The following is a 16,857-nucleotide window of genomic DNA, read 5'->3' as shown; positions in this document are numbered from 1 at the left end:
TGTTAATAAACCTAATTTAACTTTATAAACATGTAATGGTTAGTACATTTAAGCAACATACCTTTTCAATTGCTTTATATGTTTTAAGATCTTCTTCAAAATCCTTTATTCTTTCAGAGTCTGACAACATGATGTAATTTGAGATGGGAGCTCTCGCTCTTCCTTTAGATTGAACATAGGATCTGTATTCTGAAGGCAAGTCAAACCGAACCACCAAGTTACATTTTGGTATGTCTACACCCTCTTCTACAATGCTGGTAGCTATGAGTAAGTTGGTCTCATGCGCTCTGAACTTTCGAAGAACCTAAGTTAAAAGGAGTGTATATATGAAACGGCTAAGTTTACAGCATATTTATTAAATATTAAAATAAATATAAATTAAATAAGTTAAAGGGACATTGCACTGAAAAATCGTTTCCTCTTAAAGTGAATGTAAATTTTGATGTTTAAGTGCCCGGTTTTTAAAACTTTGATTAAAAACAGGGGCACTTTAATTCATCAAAATTTACATTTCACTCCTGTTGTGACAAAAAAACTTACCTTTTAAACTTCACAGCAGCTGCTGCTTCCTCCGGTCTCACAAGCCATTTCTGATGTCAGAAATGATTGATAGGTCATCCTCCAATCACAGATTCCCCCCCGGGGGATTCAGTGTCTGATTCACTGCTGTGATTGGAGGAAGCCAGATATCTCATTTTAGACCCAGGAAGAGGCTTTGAAACAGGTGGAGGAAGCTGGAGCTGCTGTGAAGATTAAAAAGTAAGTTTATTTTCACAACAAGAGTGAAATGAAAATATTGATGAATTAAAGTGCCTCTGTTTTTAATCAAAGTTTTAAAAACCGGGCACTTTAGCATCAAAATTTACATTCACTTTAATGTGTTTCTAATGACCTGTTATACCAGCTGCAGAGTGTAAAATATACGCAGGAAAAAATAGGCTTTATTTTTTTATGGTCTGTCTATTTGCTCATCAAATAGACAGACCATTTAAGCAGACATCTTTACCTCTACATACACAGATCTTTATCTCATCTCTTTGTATACATACAAAGGCTACACTAAGGGCCTGATGATCTTAAGCTTTCCGCTCAAGTGAGATGCAATATAGCACTGCATGACATGGCAGTTCTGCTGAATTTACACTTCAGATTAAGTTTTATTAGATTTAAACTTTGCACTTTCTATTTTGCAATTTATTTTGTGTACAGCAGTGCATTTAGGATTGTGATTTCACAAACTCGGATGATGCTTTCACATGTTTAGAGCTGCATCAACTAATCGTCATAATCGATTATGAAAATAGTTGTCAACGAATCTCATAATCGATTAGTTGGTTCACAATTAGTTGGTCTGTGCACAACACCAGCTGCTTCATCACTCCAATGAACTCCTGCACATGGTATTGTGTTTTACGGTTATGCCCTTAGCCTAAAGGATGTCTACAGACGTATACTTATCACTTTTTCAGGACAGTATAAGTTTACAACTACTCCTGGCTTATGTGCAACCCAGATGGAATAGTCATCATTTGGATTGTTTATATTAGATCAGGTGATTTAAAACTATGGTTTTCACCTAGCCCCTAGATTGATGGGAGTTATTTAAATTGATGTGCACTATTATCTGTTTGCACAATTATTAGCGTATTGCTTGCTATTGCTGATTATATGTACTGTATAAATAAATGTGTAAGGCTCTGTCCTGTTATTGATATACAGTCCTTCGAACTTTTGATTAGTTTTTTATTGTTTTTTTTTTATATTTTTAATAAATTGTTATAATATGTACCAGATTCAACCTTTATAAGTATATATCTGTTATTTTTAGAGTGGACCAGATATTTTCTGCTAACCTTATAGCTGGTTATTTACCAATGCATATAGATATTCAAGATATTTTATATGTTAGAATGAAGTCAAGGGTTACTTTATTGAGAGGCCCCTTGCCAAGCTGGAAAACAGTTTGCATTGGTGAATATCCCACTTTGGTGAAATTGGCAAAACCCTACTTATGCATCTCAAGTATCTCAACACCATCTGAGTGCCTCTTCTCTGCTGCAGGAAATATAGCTGCAAACAGAGAACCAGCCTTACCCATAAGCATGTGGACATGTTGAGATTTTTGCATTTCAACGCAAAGTTTCTGAAAGAGTGAATAACAGAATGTTATTAACAGTGATAGTCTAACTATTTCTTGTTCTACCTCGTTTCAAACAGTTTTTGTTTTGTTTAATTATAAAACTGTTCTCTGCTGCCTAAAAATTGGACAAACAGTTGTGTTAATGTAAAGTTTTAGTCTGAAGTTTATATTTGTAACACTCAGTATGTGGATTTTATTTAAAATATAGGAAACAATTATTGATTCTTTTTTTAATCCGATTACTCTATTAATCGGAAAAATAATTGGCCGATTAATAGATTATGAAAAAAATCGTTAGTTGCAGCCCTACACATGTTAAGTGTAATTTTAACAAATTAGGATCACACTATCTTTTACAAATTACATTGCACTTTGTATATATTTTATTTAAAAGAAAACTGAAAGCTTCAGTTTCCCATAGAGTTTAATTACTTTTGATAAGATAAAAATTGTCTAGTTTGGAGAGACATAGTGCAGACTTCTACAAGAAATAAGGAAAGAACCTGGAAGACCTAGGAAGATGCCTTCTATAGAAAGTAATAAAGCTCTCTGGGATACAGATTAACACAGGGGAGAGAGAAGGTAACTGGAGAACACCTAGGACTGATATATAAAGGCTCAGTTTGCATCAATTACAAATTAGACTGAAATGTTTTCAATACAATTTATCTTGCTTTTGCCTTTTGTGAGGAAAAAAATTAATTTGTGACATCAGCTTGTTTAAAGGACCAGTAAATACAGTAGATTTGTTTAATCAACAAATGCATGATGAAAAAACAAACAAAAAACAATGCAATAGCACTTGTTTGTCAGAAGAAAAAAAAAAGACTGAAATTTGAACTTCAAATGAGTAAAGTTATGTCTATTTCCACTCCTCCTATATAATGCGACAGCCATCAGCCAATCACAAATGCATATACGTATATTCTGTGAATTATTCCACATGCTCAGTAGGAGCTGGTGACTCAAAAAGTATAAATATAAAAAGATTGTGCACATTTTGTTAATGGAAGTAAAATTGGAAAGTTTTTTCAAGTGAAACTAAACTTTGATGAATCAGTGCCCTGTTTTTGAAGACACTATTAAAAACAGGGACACTTTCATTCATCAACATTTCACTGTTTCACCAATGACAAATCCGGCTTCCTCCAATCACGGCTTCCCCCCCAGAGCAAACAAAGCCCGAGAACCACGCCGTGATTGGGGGAAGTTGGATTCTTCATTGGTGACGTAAGAAGAGACTTGCGACAGGTGGGAGAAGCGCTGGAGCGGCTTCCAGAATAAAAGTTAAGTATTTTCACAAAAACGGTGAAATGTAAAATTTGATTAATGAAAGTGCCCCTGTTTTTAATAATATTTTTAAAAACAGGGCACTGATTCATCAAAGTTTACCTTCACTTTAATGATTCAGATAGAGCATGCAATTTTAAAGTTTAATTTTGACTTGAGTGTGCCTTTAAAATGCTTACAGCATTTCACAAGACTTGTGAGAGCTTCAGAAATACCCTGGAAAAATGGTATTTATGTCTCAGTGTTTAGACCAGACAAAAAAAAAATAGATATAATCAGCAGCCAAGTTAAATACTCTAAAACCATGTGATGTCAGAAATTGATCTATACTTTTGCCTTGGAAAAAACATAATTTATGTAAGAACTTACCTGATAAATTCATTTCTTTCATATTAGCAAGAGTCCATGAGCTAGTGACGTATGGGATATACATTCCTACCAGGAGGGGCAAAGTTTCCCAAACCTCAAAATGCCTATAAATACACCCCTCACCACACCCACAATTCAGTTTAACGAATAGCCAAGAAGTGGGGTGATAAAAAAGTGCGAAAGCATATAAAATAAGGAATTGGAATAATTGTGCTTTATACAAAAATCATAACCACCACAAAAAAAGGGCGGGCCTCATGCACTCTTGCTAATATGAAAGAAATGAATTTATCAGGTAAGTTCTTACATAAATTATGTTTTCTTTCATGTAATTAGCAAGAGTCCATGAGCTAGTGACGTATGGGATAATGATTACCCAAGATGTGGATCTTTCCACACAAGAGTCACTAGAGAGGGAGGGATAAAATAAAGACAGCCAATTCCTGCTGAAAATAATCCACACCCAAAATAAAGTTTAATGAAAAACATAAGCAGAAGATTCAGACTGAAACCGCTGCCTGAAGTACTTTTTTACCAAAAACTGCTTCAGAAGAAGAAAATACATCAAAATGGTAGAATTTAGTAAAAGTATGCAAAGAGGACCAAGTTGCTGCTTTGCAAATCTGATCAATCGAAGCTTCATTCCTAAACGCCCAGGAAGTAGAAACTGACCTAGTAGAATGAGCTGTAATCCTTTGAGGCGGAGTTTTACCCAACTCGACATAGGCATGATGAATTAAAGATTTCAACCAAGATGCCAAAGAAATGGCAGAAGCTTTCTGGCCTTTTCTAGAACCGGAAAAGATAAAAAATAGACTAGAAGTCTTTCGGAAAGACTTAGTAGCTTCAACATAATATTTCAAAGCTCGAACAACATCCAAAGAATGCAACGATTTCTCCTTAGAATTCTTAGGATTAGGACATAATGAAGGAACCACAATTTCTCTACTAATGTTGTTGGAATTCACAACTTTAGGTAAAAAATCAAAAGAAGTTCGCAACACCGCCTTATCCTGATGAAAAATCAGAAAAGGAGACTCATAAGAAAGAGCAGATAATTCAGAGACTCTTCTGGCAGAAGAGATCGCCAAAAGGAACAAAACTTTCCAAGAAAGTAATTTAATGTCCAATGAATGCATAGGTTCAAACGGAGGAGCTTGAAGAGCCCCCAGAACCAAATTCAAACTCCAAGGAGGAGAAATTGACTTAATGACAGGTTTTATACGAACCAAAGCTTGTACAAAACAATGAATATCAGAAAGATTAGCAATCTTTCTGTGAAAAAGAACAGAAAGAGCAGAGATTTGTCCTTTCAAAGAACTTGCGGATAAACCTTTATCTAAACCATCCTGAAGAAACTGTAAAATTCTCGGAATTCTAAAAGAATGCCAAGAAAAATGATGAGAAAGACACCAAGAAATATAAGTCTTCCAGACTCTATAATATATCTCTCTGGATACAGATTTACGAGCCTGTAACTTAGTATTAATCACAGAGTCAGAGAAACCTCTTTGACCAAGAATCAAGCGTTCAATCTCCATACCTTTAAATTTAAGGATTTGAGATCCTGATGGAAAAAAGGACCTTGCGACAGAAGGTCTGGTCTTAGCGGAAGAGTCCACGGATGGCAAGAGGCCATCCAGACAAGATCCGCATACCAAAACCTGTGAGGCCATGCCAGAGCTACCAGCAGAACAAACGAGCATTCCTTCAGAATCTTGGAGATTACTCTTGGAAGAAGAACTAGAGGCGGAAAGATATAGGCAGGATGATACTTCCAAGGAAGTGATAATGCATCCACTGCTTCCGCCTGAGGATCCCGGGATCTGGACAGATACCTGGGAAGTTTCTTGTTTAGATGAGACGCCATCAGATCTATTTCTGGAAGCTCCCACATTTGAACAATCTGAAGAAATACCTCTGGGTGAAGAGACCATTCGCCCGGATGCAACGTTTGGCGACTGAGATAATCCGCTTCCCAATTGTCTATACCTGGGATATGAACCGCAGAGATTAGACAGGAGCTGGATTCCGCCCAAACCAAAATTCGAGATACTTCTTTCATAGCCAGAGGACTGTGAGTCCCTCCTTGATGATTGATGTATGCCACAGTTGTGACATTGTCTGTCTGAAAACAAATGAACGATTCTCTCTTCAGAAGAGGCCAAGACTGAAGAGCTCTGAAAATTGCACGGAGCTCCAAAATATTGATCGGTAATCTCACCTCCTGAGATTCCCAAACTCCTTGTGCCGTCAGAGAACCCCACACAGCTCCCCAACCTGTGAGACTTGCATCTGTTGAAATTACAGTCCAGGTCGGAAGCACAAAAGAAGCCCCCTGAATTAAACGATGGTGATCTGTCCACCACGTTAGAGAGTGTCGTACAATCTGTTTTAAAGATATTAATTGATATATCTTTGTGTAATCCCTGCACCATTGATTCAGCATACAGAGCTGAAGAGGTCGCATGTGAAAACGAGCAAAGGGGATCGCGTCCGATGCAGCAGTCATAAGACCTAGAATTTCCATGCATAAGGCTACCGAAGGGAATGATTGTGACTGAAGGTTTCGACAAGCTGAAATCAATTTTAGACGTCTCTTGTCTGTCAAAGACAGAGTCATGGACACTGAATCTATCTGGAAACCCAGAAAGGTTACCCTTGTCTGAGGAATCAATGAACATTTTGGTAAATTGATCCTCCAACCATGATCTTGAAGAAACAACACAAGTCGATTCGTATGAGATTCTGCTAAATGTAAAGACTGAGCAAGTACCAAGATATCGTCCAAATAAGGAAATACCACAATACCCTGTTCTCTGATTACAGACAGAAGGGCACCGAGAACCTTTGTAAAAATTCTTGGAGCTATAGCTAGGCCAAACGGCAGAGCCACAAACTGGTAATGCTTGTCCAGAAAAGAGAATCTCAGGAACTGATAATGATCTGGATGAATCGGAATATGCAGATATGCATCCTGTAAATCTATTGTGGACATATAATGCCCTTGCTGAACAAAAGGCAAGATAGTCCTTACAGTTACCATCTTGAACGTTGGTATCCTTACATAACGATTCAATATTTTTAGATCCAGAACTGGTCTGAAGGAATTCTCCTTCTTTGGTACAACGAAGAGATTTGAATAAAACCCCATCCCCTGTTCCGGAACTGGAACTGGCATAATTACTCCAGCCAACTCTAGATCTGAAACACAATTCAGAAATGCTTGAGCTTTCACTGGATTTACTGGGACACGGGAAAGAAAAAATCTCTTTGCAGGAGGTCTCATCTTGAAACCAATTCTGTACCCTTCTGAAACAATGTTCTGAATCCAAAGATTGTGAACAGAATTGATCCAAATTCCTTTGAAAAAACGTAACCTGCCCCCTACCAGCTGAGCTGGAATGAGGGCCGCACCTTCATGAGGACTTAGAAGCAGGCTTTGCCTTTCTAGCAGGCTTGGATTTATTCCAGACTGGAGATGGTTTCCAAACTGAAACTGCTCCTGAGGATGAAGGATTAGGCTTTTGTTCTTTATTGAAACGAAAGGAACGAAAACGATTATTAGCCCTGTTTTTACCCTTAGATTTTTTATCCTGTGGTAAAAAAGTTCCTTTCCCACCAGTAACAGTTGAGATAATAGAATCCAACTGAGAACCAAATCATTTGTTACCCTGGAAAGAAATGGAAAGTAGAGTTGATTTAGAAGCCATATCAGCATTCCAAGTCTTAAGCCATAAAGCTCTTCTAGCTAAAATAGCTAGAGACATAAACCTGACATCAACTCTGATAATATCAAAAATGGCATCACAGATAAAATTATTAGCATGCTGAAGAAGAATAATAATATCATGAGAATCATGATCTGCTACTTGTTGCGCTAAAGTTTCCAACCAAAAGGTTGAAGCTGCAGCAACATCAGCCAAAGATATAGCAGGTCTAAGATTACCTGAACACAGATAAGCTTTTCTTAGAAAGGATTCAATTTTCCTATCTAAAGGATCCTTAAACGAAGTACCATCTGACGTAGGAATAGTAGTACGTTTAGCAAGGGTAGAAATAGCCCCATCAACTTTAGGGATTTTGTCCCAAAATTCTAATCTGTCAGACGGCACAGGATATAATTGCTTAAAACGTTTAGAAGGAGTAAATGAATTACCCAATTTATCCCATTCTTTGGAAATTACTGCAGAAATAGCATTAGGAACAGGAAAAACTTCTGGAATAACCACAGGAGATTTAAATACCTTATCCAAACGTTTAGAATTAGTATCAAGAGGACCAGAATCCTCTATTTCTAAAGCAATTAGTACTTCTTTAAGTAAAGAACGAATAAATTCCATTTTAAATAAATATGAAGATTTATCAGCATCAATCTCTGAGACAGAATCCTCTGAACCAGAAGAGTCATCAGAATGATGATGATGTTCATTTAAAAATTCATCTGTAGGGAGAGAAGTTTTAAAAGATTTTTTACGTTTACTAGAAGGAGAAATAACAGACATAGCCTTCTTGATGGATTCAGAAACAAAATCTCTTATGTTATCAGGAACATTCTGCACCTTAGATGTTGAAGGAACTGCAACAGACAATGGTACTTTACTAAAGGAAATATTATCTGCATTAACAAGTTTGTCATGACAATCAATACAAACAACAGCCGGAGGAATAGCTACCAAAAGTTTACAGCAGATACACTTAGCTTTGGTAGATCCAGCACTAGACAGCGATTTTCCTGTAGTATCTTCTGACTCAGATGCAACGTGAGACATCTTGCAATATGTAAGAGAAAAAACAACATATAAAGCAAAATTGATCAAATTCCTTAAATGACAGTTTCAGGAATGGGAAAAAATGCCAAAGAACAAGCTTCTAGCAACCAGAAGCAATAAAAAATGAGACTTAAATAATGTGGAGACAAAAGCGACGCCCATATTTTTTAGCGCCAAATAAGACGCCCACATTATTTGGCGCCTAAATGCTTTTGGCGCCAAAAATGACGCCACATCCGGAACGCCGACATTTTTGGCGCAAAATAACGTCAAAAAAATGACGCAACTTCCGGCGACACGTATGACGCCGGAAACGGAAAAGAATTTTTGCGCCAAAAAAGTCCGCGCCAAGAATGACGCAATAAAATGAAGCATTTTCAGCCCCCGCGAGCCTAACAGCCCACAGGGAAAAAGAGTCAAATTTTTGAAGGTAAGAAAAAATGAATAATTTAAATGCATAATCCCAAATATGAAACTGACTGTCTGAAAAATAAGGAAAGTTGAACATTCTGAGTCAAGGCAAATAAATGTTTGAATACATATATTTAGAACTTTATAAACAAAGTGCCCAACCATAGCTTAGAGTGTCACAGAAAATAAGATTTACTTACCCCAGGACACTCATCTACATGTTTGTAGAAAGCCAAACCAGTACTGAAACGAGAATCAGCAGAGGTAATGGTATATATAAGAGTATATCGTCGATCTGAAAAGGGAGGTAAGAGATGAATCTCTACGACCGATAACAGAGAACCTATGAAATAGACCCCGTAGAAGGAGATCACTGCATTCAAATAGGCAATACTCTCCTCACATCCCTCTGACATTCACTGCACGCTGAGAGGAAAACCGGGCTCCAACTTGCTGCGGAGCGCATATCAACGTAGAATCTAGCACAAACTTACTTCACCACCTCCATCGGAGGCAAAGTTTGTAAAACTGAATTGTGGGTGTGGTGAGGGGTGTATTTATAGGCATTTTGAGGTTTGGGAAACTTTGCCCCTCCTGGTAGGAATGTATATCCCATACGTCACTAGCTCATGGACTCTTGCTAATTACATGAAAGAAATCCATATACTACAGTTTTGTTTAAGTAACTATGCATGGGTCCTATTAATGGACAAGAACAAATGTATTTATGATCGAGAACTATTGAAATTGCTACAAAAACTAAATTTATGCTTACCTGATAAAATGTATTTCTTTCCGTATTTGGAGAGTCCACAACGTAATTCCAATTACTAGTGGGAATATCACTCCTGGCCAGCAGGAGGTGGCAAAGAGCACCACAGCAAAGCTGTTAAGTGTCACTCCCCTACCCATAATCCCCAGTCATTCGACTGAAGGAAAATGGAAAAAGAAATAACACAAAGGTGTAGAGGTGCCTGAGGTTTAGTAAAAAATAACGGTCTTAATTAAGGGTGGGGTCATGGACTCTCCATATCCGGAAAAAAAGAAATACATCAGGGAAGTAAACATTTTCTTTTCTTTCCTAAGATATGGAGAGTACACAATGTCATTCCAATTACTAATGGGAACCAATATCCAAGCTAGAGGACACGGAATGAAAAGGTAGAGGGAACAAGACAGGCAGACCTACACAGAAGGCACCACTGCTTGCAGAACCTTTCTCCCAAAAGAGGCCTCAGTCGAAACAAAAGTATAACATTTTGAAATTTTAGTGATCACCTAGCTAAGAAATGTTGCATTCCCTTTTACGAACCGATATTATATTTGTAATCCCATGATCATCTGGATAATGGGATAATGTGGTTACAAATTAATAAATGGTAGAGAAATGCTATTTAAAAAAAAAAAAAAAATAAAAAAAAAAATAATTATAATCAGCCTTTTAGCATGCGTGGAAGATGAGTAAGTCACCCTCTTTACGCAGCTCTCTCCATCTTTCAAAACTTCTGTATTTTTTTTGCGAAGAAGCTTATTTTTTGGAATAACAATGACATATTTTCTAGCGACATAATTCCTTTAAAAATATCTATTTATTTTGTAAAGAGAATTTAAAAAAACAAATTATGCTTACCAGATAACTTCCTTCTGTATAAGGAGAGTCCACGGCTTAATTCCTTACTGCTGAGAAATACTGAACCTGGCCACCAGGAGGAGGCAAAGACACCCCAGCCAAAGGCTTAAATACCTCTCCCATTTCCCCTATATTCCCCAGTCATTCTGCCGAGGGAACAAGGAACAGAGCACAGGACAGGTCACGTGGTGGAATCTAGCTAATCCGATGGAGAAAGCCCAGATACGTCCTTAGTGTCAACACCAATCAGCAGTCCACAATAGCGGTAGGAGGTGTGTATGATCGGAGACTATCCTTTACCAGGGCCCTCTCATATACTGCAGCAGTTGCAGCTCCCATCCATTTGTATGACCTGATAATTTAATTTCTTTCATGGTGAGAGTCAATGAGACATCACTTGTGGTATTAAAATCCAGTCCAACTGTACACACACTGGTGCTACGGGAAGCTGCACATGATGGAGAGGACTGATGGCCCGAGTATGCACCTCACGGGACGGCAAGTCCTCAGAGGTGGACGGCTCAGTGGTACTAAAGGGGTTAACCTTTTTAGACATAATAACCTTGTTGATGCATATGGAACATAGTTGAAAGGGCGGGCATACCTCATCACAATATAGACAGGTATTAGGAATATTTTATTTATTTATTTATAAAATATTTTACGAGGAAGGATACATTGAGATTTCTCTCGTTTTCAAGTATGTCCTGGGTCCACAAGACATTGCATTGATAACATAGGGTACAATAAAATACAAAAAACAATAATAATACACAATATATGCAAACATTTTTAACATAGAACAGGTATTTAATCAACCATGACAGGTGCATTCTGTTTTGAGACATGTAGAGAGGGATCTCTTAAAGGATATTAGGCTTGGGGAAGGTTTGAAAGTGTGCGGGAGGTCGTTCCATAATTGTGGTGCTCTGTAGGAAAAGGAGGATCGAGCTGCTTTCTTTTTGTATTGAGGCAAGCTAAATAATGTGCTGGTATTGGATCGGAGGTTATAGGAGGTAGGAATAGCCGGGGGTAGCATTCTGCTCAGGTAGTGTGGGAGCTTCCCAGAAAGGCTCTTAAACACAAGGCAGAAAAGATGGAGGGAGCGTCTGGATTCCAGCGACAGCCAGTTTAGTTCTTTTAGCATATCACAATGGTGGGTCCTGTAGTTACATTGTAGCACAAAGCGGCAGAACGAGTTATACAATGTATTTAGTTTATTAAGGTAAGTTTGCGGTGCAGGTGCATATACTACGTCCCCGTAATCCATGATAGGCATCAGCATTTGCTGTACAATCTTTTCCTTTACTGTAGGGCTGAGGCAGGATTTGATTCTGTACAGGGCACCTAGTTTTGGATAAAGTTTAGATGCAAGTTTTTCTATGTGGAGGCCAAAAGATAGATTGGGGTCTAACAACATACCCAAGTATTTGAAAGAGTGGACTGCGGTCAGCGTGCAATTGGATTTTGTTTTCATGCGTAGATGGGAATTTTGTAATTTGTGTAATTTAGGCCCTGTTCCAAAGATCATTGTGACAGTTTTGTCAGTGTTTAAGAAGAGTTTGTTTTTTGATATCCACTTTTCTACCTCTGTGAATTGGTCTTGGAGCACTGCTTCAAGCTGCGGCAGATCGGATTTGTTTGCATAGATTACCGTGTCGTCTGCGTACATGTGTACAGTTGAGGATTTGCAGACATTAGGCAGATCATTTATAAATAATGTGAATAGCAGGGGGCCGAGAATGGATCCTTGGAGAACACCACACGTGAACGTGAGAGGGAGGGAGTCACTGTCAGAAATGGAGACATATTGTGATCGATCCGATACATAAGATCGAAACCAGGTTAGCGGACGATCACCAATACCTGAGTTTTTTAGTTTGAGCAGTAGTATGTCGTGGTCTACTGTGTCAAAGGCCTTTGCAAAGTCAAGGAAAATAGCTCCAGTTAGGTCTCCTTGTTCCATGCCAGTTTGCAAACTTTTAGGAGGGCAGTTGTAGTGGAGTGATTCGGGCGAAAACCTGATTGATCAGGGGTCAGATAGTTAGATTGTTGGTAATACTCACATAGTTGCGTATGGACGCATTTTTCTAAGATTTTTGACAATACTGGGAGCAAAGATATGGGACGATAATTAGAAACCAAGGTTAACTCCCCACTTTTATGGATAGGCACTACTCTCGCAGTTTTCCAAAGTTTGGGTATGTATCCAGACACCAAGGATTCATTAATTAGGGTTGTGACGGGTTTAGCAATTGCCGGCACACTGATCTTCAACAGCATTGCTGGGATTTGATCAGGTCCAGACTGGTTTTTCATTTTTAGATTATTAAGGTGTTTCTTAATGACATTGATGGGTACAGGTCGAAAATTGAACTTCTGTATATTGGGTCTTTGCTGATTTAGTGGGGCTTGATCCACATTTGTAGTTTCAGGATGTGCCAATCAGGGTGGTGGAGCATCTGACAAAATAACTATTAAAGGTATTTGCTACTTCTAAGGGGAGTTGCAGGGTTTGGTTGTCAACATTGACAGTGGGAGGTTGGGAGTGGATTGGTGGATTTTGTAAGTTGTTTATGAGTTTCCAAAACTTTCTAGGGTTTGATATGTTATTGTTCAGATTTTCACAGAAATATTGGGCCTTGGCCAATTTTGTTTGTTTAGTGCATATATTTCGCCATTGTCTATATACACAGTGATCGTTCATAGAGCCTGTATGCTTGAACTTTGACCACAATGAATCCCGAAACTGGTACATTTGAATGAGGTCAGCTGTGATCCAATTTAAGTGTGCTCCTTCAAGCAAATTAGAATCCTCCATAGCTTGCGTTAACAGTAGGTCACAGAATAAATTATCTTTTTATTTCTCACAAAACGGCACCTTTATACTCTCAATGACTGGGGCACTCACCACCTCCTAGACCCAGGTAAACAGAGAAACAAGTGTCTTCCGACAGCTCGCTCGGTCAGGAAAGAGAAAACGAAAGTGTGACCACACCCGGTCACGTGGTGCGCAAGGCAGGACCGCCCCTGCTATGAGAAAAAGCATGCCAAGTTACAAGCTGCGCAGCGTTCAAAGTGAAAGTAAAAACCTATATGTTCCGTTATCGCATAATAACAGTCTATGAGCCGAAAAAATCTCACACATAAAGCAGCATAAAAACATAATTTATGCTTACCTGATAAATTTATTTCTCTTGTGATGTATCGAGTCCACGGATTCATCCATACTTGTGGGCTATTCTCCTTCCCTACAGGAAGTGGCAGAGAGAGCACCCACAGCAGAGCTGTCTAAATAGCTCCTCCCCTAGCTCCACCCCCCAGTCATTCGACCGAAGGCTAGGAAGAAAAAGGAGAAACTATAGGGTGCAGTGGTAAATGAAGTTTTTTAAATAAAAATATACTGCCTGTCTTAAACAGGGCGGGCCGTGGACTCGATACATCACAAGAGAAATAAATTTATCAGGTAAGCATAAATTCTGTTTTCTCTTGTAAGATGTATCGAGTCCACGGATTCATCCATACTTGTGAGATACCAATACCAAAGCTTTAGGACACGGATGAAGGGAGGGACAAGACAGGTACCTTAAACTGAAGGCACCACTGCTTGTAGAACCTTTCTCCCAAAAATAGCCTCCGAAGAAGCAAAAGTATTAAATTTGTAAAATTTGGAAAAAGTATGCAGCGAAGACCAAGTCGCCGCCTTACAAATCTGTTCAACAGAGGCCTCATTTTTAAAAGCCCATGTGGAAGCCACTGCTCTAGTAGAATGAGCAGTAATTCTTTCAGGAGGCTGCTGGCCAGCAGTCTCATAAGCCAAACGGATGATGCTTTTCAGCCAAAAGGAAAGAGGTAGCCGTAGCCTTTTGACCTCTCCGTTTACCAGAATAAACAACAAACAATGAAGATGTTTGACGGAAATCTTTAGTTGCTTGTAAGTAGAACTTTAAAGCACGAACCTCATCAAGATTGTGCAACAGACGTTCCTTCTTTGATGAAGGATTAGGACACAGAGAAGGAACAAGAATCTCCTGATTGATATTCCTATTAGAAACAACCTTAGGAAGAAACCCAGGTTTGGTACGCATAACTACCTTATCTGCATGAAAAACAAGGTAAGGTGAATCACACTGTAAAGCAGATAACTCAAACTCTTCGAGCCGAAGAGATAGCTACTAAAAACAAAACTTTCCAAGATAGAAGGGTAATATCTATGGAATGCATAGGTTCAAACTGAACCCCTTGAAGAACTTTAAAAACTAAGTGTAGGCTCCATGGCGGAGCAACAGGTTTAAATACAGGCTTGATCCTAACCAAGGCCTGACTAAACGCTTGAACGTCTGGGACAACTGCCAGACGTTTGTGTAAAAGAATAGACAAAGCAGATATTTGTCCTTTTAAGGAACTATATGATAATCCCTTCTCCAATCCTTCTTGGAGAAAGGACAATATTCTAGGAATCCTAATCTTACTCCATGAGTAACCCTTGGATTCACACCAATAAAAATATTTGCGCCAAATCTTATGATAGATCTTCCTGGTAACAGGCTTTCTAGCTTGAATCAGGGTATCAATGACCGACTCAGAGAAACCACGCTTTGATAGAATCAGGCGTTCAATCTCCAAGCAGTCAGACGCAGAGAAATTAGATTTGGATGCGTGAATGGACCTTGGATTAGAAGGTCCTGCCTCATTGGCAAAGTCCACGGTGGAACCGATGACATGTCCACTAGGCCTGCATACCAAGTTCTGCGTGGCCACGCAGGTCACCACACTCACTTTACCCTTCCTAGTACTTTAGAGTAGGCAAAGAGAATGACTGGGGAGTGGAGCTAGGGGAGGAGCTATATAGAAAGCTCTGCTGTGGGTGCTCTCTTTGCCACTTCCTGTAGGGAAAGAGAATATCCCACAAGTATGGATGAATCCGTGGACTCGATACATCTTACAAGAGAAATTAAAGTATCACATTTGATTAATCCCCACTGTTCAATAACCTCCCTCAGGAGATATTAACCCATGATTCTATTAAGATAAAAGGAGCCACACTGTGACCGTGTCTTCAGCGTTTTCAACATATGTAAAAATTTAAACGATCTTACCAGAATCCATGCTGTGGAACAAAATCACAGCCTCTCAAGTATGACAGTCTTGTAGCATTGCTACTGACATGGACTTGAGTGAAGAAAAAGCAGACAGTGAAACTCGTCAACACTGGTTGCTTAAGGAGTTGTTAGCAGGCAGTCTGGATGGGTTCGCAGGAAGGCTCTCCCTGCATCTCCAGACTCTAACTTTTGTCAATGCTCTCTCACTGAGATCTTTGACGAAGTGCCTGTGGGCATGAAACGCGTAGGATTTATCTGACCTGCTGTATCACGTATGATGTGTTGCTGCTTACTCTGCAAAATAAATTGCACAGCTTGATGACCACACAACCAATTTTGTTTCATTGACTCTCTCAGTGAGAGGCTAACAAGACTACTTAAAACTCAAGTCCCATATCGAAGGGCAGATACTCCTCCTAACGAACAACTCCCAACATCTTCTGACACTTCTCTGCAATCCTCCTGTGACGAAAGGCAAAGAATGACTGGGGGATAGGGGAAGTGGGAGAGGTATTTAAGCCTTTGGCTCAGGTGTATTTGCCTTCTCCTGGTGGCCAGGTTCAGTATTTCACAACAGTAAGGAATGAAGCCGTGGACTCTCCTTATATATTAAGAAGGAAAATACAAAATAAAAAATAGTCTTTCAACTTTATGGGGTTATGTCTGCAATCAGACAGCTGTAGCCATCTGAGGAATTAGGATACATTAAATAAGGTTCACATTTTTGGAAAGTACACCCTTTGGTGCATCAAATGGGGGGCTACAAGTATTGCTAGCACAAAAATAGACAATGTAATAAGTGGAATATGGCTCTTTGCTAAAAATAAAATATTTTTTATGCAAAGCTTCATATTCTATTAATTGTTGAGCACCTCAATTATGTGCTAGAGATACATGTAACCCCTCATTTGATGCGCCAACGGGTGTACTTTCGACAAATGTGTGCTTTGTGTACCATATTTATATTATAATATTTTAATCCAAGTGGCTAGAACTGTTTAATTGCAGACATGGCAATCTTGAAATACTATATTATATATATATATATATATATATATATATATATATATATATATATATATATATATATATATATATATATATATATATATATATATATATATATATATATATATCCTTTCA

At 38.6% G+C, this 16,857-nt stretch overlaps 1 protein-coding gene across 4 annotated transcripts in view; it reads right to left on the bottom strand.

Moving 5' to 3' along the window:
* The window catches only part of DICER1 (dicer 1, ribonuclease III), a 292,090-nt gene that overhangs the window by 171,624 nt on the left and 103,609 nt on the right, over positions 1 to 16,857 (bottom strand). For all 4 annotated transcript variants that reach the window (XM_053697503.1, XM_053697504.1, XM_053697505.1 and 1 more), the window contains exon 12: positions 62 to 304. In XM_053697503.1, the coding sequence (XP_053553478.1) occupies positions 62 to 304 (243 nt within the window). The remainder of the gene's footprint in view (positions 1 to 61; positions 305 to 16,857) is intronic.

This window comes from Bombina bombina, chromosome 1 (assembly GCF_027579735.1).
Source record: "Bombina bombina isolate aBomBom1 chromosome 1, aBomBom1.pri, whole genome shotgun sequence".
NCBI classification, from domain to species: domain Eukaryota; kingdom Metazoa; phylum Chordata; class Amphibia; order Anura; family Bombinatoridae; genus Bombina; species Bombina bombina.
This window is presented reverse-complemented; position numbering and strand designations above follow the sequence as displayed.